The 10,330-nt window shown below is 37.9% G+C and overlaps 1 protein-coding gene across 1 annotated transcript; it reads right to left on the bottom strand.

Annotated features, from left to right (window-relative positions):
- Nucleotides 1-3,290: 3,290 nt before the first annotated feature.
- Nucleotides 3,291-4,721, bottom strand: LOC126614525 (protein FANTASTIC FOUR 1-like). The gene has a single exon (XM_050282193.1). It carries the CDS (start codon nucleotides 4,508-4,510, stop codon nucleotides 3,449-3,451), a length of 1,062 nt encoding a protein of 353 aa, XP_050138150.1. The 5' UTR covers nucleotides 4,511-4,721; the 3' UTR covers nucleotides 3,291-3,448.
- Between the last annotated feature and the right edge of the window lie 5,609 nt (nucleotides 4,722-10,330).

Below are 10,330 nucleotides of genomic sequence, written 5' to 3'. Positions count from 1 at the left end.
TGTGACAATATATTTATGTACCCTATATTAGGAGTATGATTCTCTCTTCTCTAAATTTTCGTTCTCTCTCACTTTCCTCTTTTTTTTTTCTCTCTATAAAGAAGTTAACACAAGTTATTAATGTAGTTTAATAGCAACCGTTAAAATACAAAGAAACTAAATGAGAAGAGAATTCAGAAAAGAAGGAATCCTACTCCATATAATTTAGGGTCTATCTAATCCATCAATAAAGCTCTTACATTAAGCACATGATGTATTAGATACACTCTTGCATGCGGCTAAGTTAACAACTTCATTTGCTTTCGCATTCTGTACCACTTTAATCGTACACTCGTTGTACAATGACGTAGGGATGCCCCAACTCCATGAACGGACAATGTCTCCTCTCGTAAAAGTACATTAGGGTTTCATTAACGTGGATGAAATATATATTTAAAGGAATAGGATTCTCCTTTCTCTTTTTTCCCTCCCTTCCTATTTGAACGGTTACGCTTAAACCACAACATCTTATATTAATTTTTTATAGAAAAAGAAAGACAAAATAGAGAATGTGAAAAGAAGGGATGGAAGGGGATGAAAAAATAAGAAAAGAGAATCCTAGTTCATATTTAAACTCCATGTGCATGAATAAAAACTCAAAAATCGCTCATGCATGCAAGTACGGAAGTACGACAGCTAAAAACCACTTTACTTGCAAAGACTCCTAATATTCTGAAAAGAACATGCATCTAGATTAACTTAACCTTGTTAATCATTGTTTTCATTGGCTGTCGATATCGTTTTTATCAACCATCATAGCCGTCGATCGCACTAAATTTGTGAAGGAAATTGTACTGCCAAAACTGCAATACAAGTGCATGTTATTATCGAATAATTTTTTTTAGGACAGTGGTCCTCCTCCTCCTGCTGCTGTACTGCACGAACGATCGATCGAGCTGACTAGCACAACTTTTGAGTCTTGAGTCTCTTGTGCGTGATGGAATATATCATATGAATTGAGAAGAGGAAAAGCGATCACACATGGATGATGAAGATTGACGAAGTCACTCCATGTTACCTTGGGAGCCCTACCCTATGATAGTTACCATGCATAAGTACCACAAGGTCCACAACTTGCAACATAGTTACTGTAACATCCTATATCGTCCAAAGAAGTGGATCCTCTAAGCCTTATATGTATATTCTCATCTCTACCTAGCACAAGACCTTTTGGGAGCTCACTGACTTCGGGTTCCATCGGAACTTTGAAATTAAGCGAGTCGGCGCGAGAGCAATCCAGGATGGGTGACCCACTGGGAAGTTCTCGTGTGAGTTCCCAGAAACAAAACCATGAGGGCGTGGTCGGGGCCCAAAACAAACAATATCGTGCTACGGCGGAGTCGAGCCCGGGATGTAGTGGGGGCTCGGGCCGTGATGTGACAATTTGGTATCAGAGCCAATCCCTAGTCGGAAGTGTGCCGACGAGGACATCGGGCCCCTAAGTGGGGTGGATTGTAACATCTCACATCGCCTAGGGGAGCGGACCCTCTAAGCCTTATATGTATATTCCCATATCTACCTAACACGAGGCCTTTTGGGAGCTCACTGGCTTCGGGTTCCATCGGAACTCAGAAGTTAATCGAGTTCGCGCGAGAGCAATCCTAGGATGGATGACCCACAGTTCTTGTGTGAGTTCCTAGAAACAAAACAGTGAGGGTGTGATCGGGGCCTAAAGCAGACAATATCGTGTTACGACGAAATCGAACCCGAGATATGATGGGGGTCCAGGTCGGAATGTGACAGTTACCTTGACACAAAATTTTCGACCACTTGGTTATCTCATGTAAATCCTCTCTTTATTTCTCAATAATAATGTCTCGTGATGAGAGGTGCCTTAAAATAGTTACCAAGCACAAGTACCATAACTTGCAACGTACGTACAACTTTTGCCTGAAACAAATTTTTAGCACACTTGCTAATCACGAGGTTTATGTGACTTCTCTTTCTATTTCTAACATTGTCGCGTAATGATATATATATATATATGATAGTTACATGACACACTATATTTACAACACACATAGTACGTACCACAAATTGCAGCACACTTACCTTTGGTTATTGGGAGTTGGTCTCTATTTCTCACATTGTTGCATGGTATGAAAGAAATTCATATTACATTATGAGATATTTACAACACACATAGTACGTACCACAAATTGCAGCACACTTACCTTTGGTTATTGGGAGTTGGTCTCTATTTCTCACATTGTTGCATGGTATGAAAGAAATTTATATTACATTATGAGATAAATACAAAAAAATTAGCATAAACTCGTTTTATGTAATTTCTTTCTTATAATGTTTGTAGTCGCCTCAAATAACGAACATTATTATTTGTTTTTTAGAGTTAACTCACACTCATTGCAAGATAGTACCACTGAACTCAACTGTGTTTGCAATGAAGCATATTATTGTGAAGTACTTTGGGAAGAATATGGGAAACATGAAAGTTGAAATTTTCCAAATACATATTATTGAACTTTCAACTTTCAAAAAGGGTCCAAAATGCTAGCCGTAAAAAGTGATTGGACACATTTGATTGGATGACAGTATATTTGGGACCAGAACCAGCAAAATGCTTTAAAATTGTGGTAGTTGGTGCAACTACGTCACTTTGTTCACGTTTGGTTGTCAGTTTGGCAATGGAATTTGGAAAGGAATCCTCTGGAGATTCCTTCCTCTTAATTTATCAAGTTTGAAATCTGGATCATTAAAATTTGATCAAATGATTACAAATAGAACCTCATTTCAAAAGTTATAATAACTTTAATGATCCAGATTCTCGAACTTAGTGGATTAGAAATAGGAATTCGGAGAGAATCACTTTCTATGGAATTTAAATTAATTCTTGTACCAAAAATTAACTGTACGTAAACCAACATTTGAAATTAAATTTTATAAATCATATGACGTGATTGTTGATGATTTGATTATTACTGAATTATTAATTAACTTGTTTATTTTCTATTGGTGACAAATCACATGATTTATAAATTTGGTCTAAAATGTTGATCTGCCTGACATTACTCAAAATAAAATCTACCTTAAAGTATTGTTATTATAATAAACGCTCATGGCCGTTATTGATAAAAAAATATTGTGTATAGCTGAAATACATTTTCATGTTATAACTAGTTACCGTGTTATACGATTGTTAGTTGGACATATAGTATAATCGATTTATGTATTACGTGAATGTTATTTACATGTTGGATACAACAGGTTAATTATATCATGAGAAAGAAACAAAGGGTAGAAAATGTCCAATAACGATAATAACTAACATTAGCATAATTCGAAATTCGAAGCTATGAAAACTTCAAATTTAAATGACTAAACTTTTCAAGGAAAAAAAGAAAAAAAATCATAGTGAATTTTGAGCAGGGACAGAAATAAAGGAGAGGGCTTAAGTGGCAACCCAAAAGGATTCCGGCCAATGCATCACCATCTTGTTGTTCCCACGCCCACCTTCCTTACATCTGCTTGGCCTTGGAGGCCTCTTTTCCTTCTCCTTTCCAACCCCAGCATTTCCATCACTCCCTTCCATATCCTCGTTTTCAACAACGTGTTCATTCTTCCCCTCCACCTCCTCTGTTTCAGCACTTTCAATATCCCCCTGCATCTCTTCTGTTTCAACATTTTCAACCTTCCCATCAAGTTCCTCTTCTTCAACTTCACCACCATTTTCTTCGTTTTTAGCCTCGATTTGAACCTCGTCGTCTTCTTCAACTTCTTCAATAATGTCACAGTTAGGGGGTGAAAAGTCCTTCAACAATGTAAGCCTGAGTCTCCCATCACCGCGCTCCACTTGGAAATATGCGGTGGGAGGGGAGACAACTGTGACGGCTTTCAAAACCAGCCGGCCGCCTTCCCGGTGAGGCGTCACTTGAACACCATTCGAGCCACTGATAGATGTCAACGGAGGAGGGAAATTCGTAGTAGTTATGCTACTACGTTTCAATCGCTTTGGTGTAGCTTGAACATTGGTGTCACTCAATATTTTTGGGCTCTCACTTGTGGAGATAGTAGTAGTAACTTCCCCACTACTTCCAAGTGAGAGTAAAGGACTTTCAATCTTGTGTAACAAAAGTGAGAGCTTTTCGCCGCCATTTTCGCTACCCGTCTCGTTACCTAAGCTTTCCGTGCACATTTCCAAGCTTCCTGGACTGAGCGCTGAAGCAGAGCGCTTAGCGAGAGGATGGACATAGACTTTCTCCGCTTCGCTTTCGCTCTTGGCGGGTTGAATTGGGTTGGCCAGAGACTGGAGGAAGCTCCAGCCAGCTACTTCAACTTCCTTCTTGTCCTTCTTGTTATTCAAGTTCAAGTTATCGATTTTCTCGATTTGGGATGCTTTCTCTTGAGATTGGGAGAGGAAAGTCAATCCGGGTGGATTCAATTTGGGCAGAACAAGAGGCTCGAGGCATGATTTCAGGCCTGGGTGACAGACAGTGCTTGATGTTGAAGACATGTTGGTAAGCGAAACAAGAATGTGAAAAAAAAACGGAGGAGTTCGAAAAAAAACTGAGTAGGAGCAGAGAGCTTGAATTTAGATGAAAAAAGGTGATAAATTTGAAGGTGTTTGAGGAAATTTGTAATGAAATCCGGCAAAAGACTTGGATTTAAAAAATAAAACCCAAATTTTGGTTTGGGTGAAATAGCAGATGGTTTGAGAAAAATGGAAGAGGGGAGGGCTTGAATTTATAGTAAAGGCAGGGTGGGGATTTTGGTAAATATATTTAACTTTCCAAAACCGTGGATTGTGGGACTTGGATTGTCTGCCCTCTAATTTTGGTGCCCTCCTGTTTTTATGGTCACGGTTAAGCCACGTCAACATTTTATATTACTATTTCTTTTTGTTTTATTATTTTTATAAAAAAATAATATAAAATATTGACATGGTTTAACCGTGACCACACAAAACAGGAGGGCACGGAGAGGGCACCGAAATGGGAGGGCAGACAATCCAAGTCCTGGATTGTGGAGTGTAGTGAAGTTGTACTTTTGTGCCCACTAGATTATACATTTATGATTTCCTTTCCCACACTGCCACACATGTTAAGTCTATTTTTTCTAATAAAGAGGATCAGTTGATGGTTTCGTCGCAACCGATCATTTTTTTTAGGGATAAAAAAGACTTATAGAGGTATTTTAGTTTAATTCTGATAATCATCGTGTGATTCATGCTAGGAATCGCACTTTAGACGTACTGTGTGAAAACGAGTTTGAAATTCGTCCTCAACCACTAGATCATCCTGTGGTAGTTTACATATCAAGTCTACTTCATATAACTAGAATTGGAAAAAGGGAGGAAAATAAAAAATAAAATGATTTAGGACGGTGGTAAAGGCATTTGGGGGTTGTAGAGCAAACCAAATCTTAGGGCATGTTTGGTTGAATGTAAAAAACTCTTGTTTAATATGATCTTCTAGAATTAAAAGGTAGAAGAAATATAATAGTTTTGACTTTCATTTGTATGATTTAATAAGAGCCAGTTGTTTTTGAATGAATAAAAAAGAAGAAAGCTAAAGGTGCATTCGGGGTGTAACACCTTGTTTACCTCCTCGTGATTAACAATTATTTCACCGTACATATGTTATGGTCAAAACTGTGTATGAAATTAGGTTAGGGTTGGCTTGGATATGAAATTAGGTTGAGATTTTTTTATAGAGATGGTTTTCAAATGGTTATTAAAAAAATATGTTTAAACATCTTTATCGTACAGTATTTCTTTTCACTTGTAAGTGAGAGGTCTTAGGTTTGAATTTTATGGCTGACAAATTCGATACCAAATTATGTTGCACATTGTGTGGTTTAACCAAACTCCCTCATTCCCTTAGTGTAAAATATATCGTTGTACTAAATATTTTTACGGTAAAAATTTGTTAATCATAATTAAGTGGACAGAGAAAACTTGGATAATTATAATAAAGTAGACATCTATACTGTGTTAATAATTCTTAGAATGACTTGGGTGTCATTCTTGGCCGATAAGACAACTCTTTTTGTTGCTTAACTATAAATTATTGTGGGGTTGAATCAATTTTTGTGATGAAAACGAGTAATTTCCTCATTTGATAGGGAACATAATGCTTTCTCAACCATTTGCATTTACTGCCAAATGAAAACCAAACAAAGAGACCGGAAATGAAGGAGGATTCTCTTTGTTATTTTTATCCATGCGATCTCTTGCATGCGTTCGGATCATAAATTACGTTTGTAGTGTGCATTTCACTAAGGATGAGCGTTACCATGACGAAAAAGTTGTTCCTTTGTGATCTAAAAGTCACGGATTTGAGTCGTGAAAACATACTCAAATGCAATACTCATTTTCGATTGACTAATTGCTTCAACTTCCATACAAAAAGTTTACAGTTAGCATAAAACATATAAAATGACCGACCAATTGAGATTAAGAGAACAACCTTGGTGGATACTTAAATAAATTAATATTAATTAAATTAACCTTGACTTTGTTTTCTTCTAAGGCAAGAGTTCAAGCACTAATCATGAGGCTTATTGTGCACTCAAAATCCCAAAATGTAGTTATCTTACTCTGTAGGGCAACAGAAAGCAACTTTCTCTCTGCTTTTTGTCCCCCCTTATTTTGCTAAATCTTCTTTGGTTAGGTAAATTCCAATATGTACGGCATGTTTTGTGTCCTTTAAAAAACACAATTTTTTGTTTCGTTTAATTAAATACAAAAGCGTGATTATTTTTTGTTTTTTGTTTTTTTTTGGGATTACATGCGATCCTTTGTTAACTCACATAGCCACATGTTCTTCAAACTTGTTAGGCAGAATTAACACCAATGGCACTTTCTAACAGTTGTTGTCAAAAGAAAATAAATACCTAGTTGCAAGGAAATATTGTGGTTCATGCACCAAATTTTTCATTAACTGGAGTTTTAACGAAACACTCCCAGTACTGTTCACTTTAACGAAAAATGACAATTTTACTCTAAAAAGTCACTCCTAATACTATTCACTTACAACACATTTTTGTCCTTTTGATTAAAACTCAAAGTTTCAAACTATTTTCATTAGTTTTCCTTTTATTAACACATTATTGCAGGCAACCTAGAGCGAGTTTGCTTAATTAAAGCAAATTACCGAGCCAACATACATTGCTATATAAGGAACAAGAAAAGACCCCCAAACCATTTTTAGTCATGAAAATTACAGCTAAGTAAAGGATTTTGTTTCTATTAAAGTTGATAGCAAAAATATTTTCCCTAGCCCAAAGTCTAAACAAATTGGTTGGCACCCCAAAAACCCACTCCACCCCATAAAATAGACCAGTCCAAAGTCTACCCCAGTCTCTAGGCCGGCCCAGAATGGGCCGAGTGAGGAACTGGCCTATCAGACGTCATGCTGACTGTGGATGCAAATTTTCGCCTTCTCCTTTTTTGACAAAATTGCACGTACAAAACAATCAACACCTTTGGTCAAGGCCAAAAGCCCCACGTGCCCACGATGATAGGGGGGCTTTGGCCGAAGAACCTGCGATGCCAAAGTTAGAATTTAGAGAGAAAAGTGTTTGGAGAGTTTTTGGGAGTTTTACAAGAGTGTGGACCTCCTTTTTTTAGAAAAAATAGGGTCATATATATAGGGAATGGAGGTGGCCGGCCCTTAGAGATTTTTCGTGTGAAAATGGGTGATTTAATTGGTGATTAATGGATTAATAATTAGGAATTAATCCATTAATTAGCCAATTAATCTCCATTTATATGGAATAATTTGTAGGTTATGAAGTAATTACCTAAGATGAGGATGGATGAGATAATTTGGAATTGGGTACCTTTTTTAGACACTCTTGGCTTGATTAAAGAATGATTGTCCACTGCTCGCGCGTAGGACAACCCGTGTGTCTCAGGGGTAACTTTGTCATTTTTACCAAAAATCCATGTGTCGCCTTGTGATTATTTTTGGCTCCACAGCTGATTCTTTTTTTTTTTTTGCAGCTGGCTTGTGGGATACATGTAAGAGTGGACGCGCATTCCAAACTTAAAAATGTCAGATTCTCACCGTGGGCCACGTGTCCACTTTTGGGCTGTTGGATTTTAACATTTTTGAAATCCAACGGTCCAGATTAATTAACTTAATAAAAAAATGTTTAAAAATATAGAAAAAAAATAAACAATTATATATATATATATATATATATATATATATACATACCTAACCATCTTCTACAAAAATTGAGTTTTCGGAAAATGACACGTGGTGTGACAAGATTGGTTATAAATTCTATCCGAAAATAAAAATAATTTTTTTTATTATTATTTTATTAAAAAAATTAATAATATTTTAATACGAATTGACTAAACTTTGGGCCAGCTCATTTTTTAGATGTGGATATTGTCACATCTCGGCCCAGGCCCCTAGCACATCTCAGGCTCGACTCTACCGTAGCACAATATTGTCTGTTTTGGGCCCCGACCATGCCCTCAAGATTTTGTTTCTGAGAACTCACACGAGAACTTCCCAATAGGTCACTCATCATGAACTCGCTTAACTTCAGAGTTCCGATAGAACCTGAAACCAATGAGCTTTCAAAAGGCCTCGTACTAGGTAAAGATGAAAATATACATATAAGGCTTACATGATCTACTCCCATGGGCAATGGGGGATGTTACAATCCACCCTCTTAGGGACCCAACGTCCTCGTCGACACACTTCCGACCAGGGATTAGCTCTGATACCAAATTGTCACATCTTGCCCCGGGCCCCCACCACATCATGAGCTCGACTCCACCGTAGCACGATATTGTCCACTTTTGGCCCCGACCATGCCCTCACGATTTTGTTTCTAGGAACTCACACAAGAACTTCCCAGTGGGTCACCCATCATGGGATTGCTCTTGCGTGAACTCGCTTAACTTCGGAGTTCCGATGGAACCCGAAACCAGTGAGCTCCCAAAAGGCCTCGTGCTAGGTAGAGATGAGAATATACATATAAGGCTTACAGGAACCATTCCCTTGAGCGATGTGGGATGTTACAATGTGGTTTGTGAAAATGGATCGATTCATCACATTCCTAACTTTAATTTAGCTTTTGTAAAAGTGTTTTTGGTTGAGAATCGAGCTCATTAGGGGCTCGGGAAGTTGGCCCAAAAATCTTCAAAAACTGCAAAAAATCGTGAAGAAGGCTTGTACACGCGTACTCGCAAGAGCGTGAACGCGCGTGACCACTTACATGCCATTAGTGCGTCCAGTGCGTGGCAGGTTGTGCAGCCATTTGTGGCAGCGCGTGACGGCGCGTCTGGCCTCTGGCTGGCATGTGGTCGACAAGTGTGTGTCCGTGATGTCGAGTAGATCGATTTCATGTATTTAAACCCTAGGTTTAAGCAAACTATGAGAGTTTTATTTAGGTTTCCGTATATGTGCTTTAATTAATTCTATTTTAGTTATTTCACATATAGGGGAAACGTATCCCAAGGACGTTCGAGGCCAAGCTAGGCTCGGGGGCTACGACCCAGCAACTTACTTGTGAGAGGACAGTTTGTTTTTATACTTATACATATTTATAGTTTCCATAAATGCGTATTTACTTCACTTTTACGCTTAATTTGCCAAGTATCGTTCTTGTGATAAATGCTGATATATGGTTGGGATATTACTGTCATGACATTCCTATATATATATTTGTAAATGCTCATCTTGCTGCACTAGTGTTAGTACTCGCCCCAAGGCCAGGGCCAGTCCTTCACGTGTATGTTCACATTGCACCGTTCGCTCTTCTTGGATCCAAGTTATGTGCCAGTCCTGTCGAGTAGATTGCATTAGGCAATCTGACTTGTATGTGACTGTGCTTCTGCACCAGCCTTCACGTGATCATAGTACTAGAGCATATTGATTACACCCAATCATGTTCGTGTCAGAAATTATCTATTCGAACTTGTGTGTCAGTCAACCTAGATGGATGAACACTTAGCTATACTTAATTATCACATTATTACATTACTGTGGCATTTGATATATCATGACTTGGCATATTTTTTGTTATAATGTTGTATTATTGTTTACATACTTACATAGTATGTTTTAAGGGAACTATACTTGTTTTACGGCGAGAGGTTAGTATATTTGGAAATAAAGGTATTTACAAAACGTTGTTTTACTGACCCACTCAACTTTGTTTTTCGCCCCTCCAGGTTTAGTAGCTATGCTTGCGTGTAAACGAGGACTCTGGCAAGATCTTAGTAGATGGGTACCTTAGTGGTATAACCCTCACCCTAATTAATGTACTGTTCTTATGCTCTACCATCACGTGTGAAATGAGTGCAATC

The sequence above is a fragment of the Malus sylvestris genome, chromosome 3 (assembly GCF_916048215.2).
Source record: "Malus sylvestris chromosome 3, drMalSylv7.2, whole genome shotgun sequence".
In the NCBI taxonomy this organism is placed as follows: Eukaryota; Viridiplantae; Streptophyta; class Magnoliopsida; order Rosales; family Rosaceae; genus Malus; species Malus sylvestris.
This window is presented reverse-complemented; position numbering and strand designations above follow the sequence as displayed.

Excerpts from the sequence above, each read along its gene's own strand:
- LOC126614525 (XM_050282193.1), bottom strand. The coding sequence starts at position 4,510 with ATGTCTTCAACATCAAGCACTGTCTGTCACCCAGGCCTGAAATCATGC.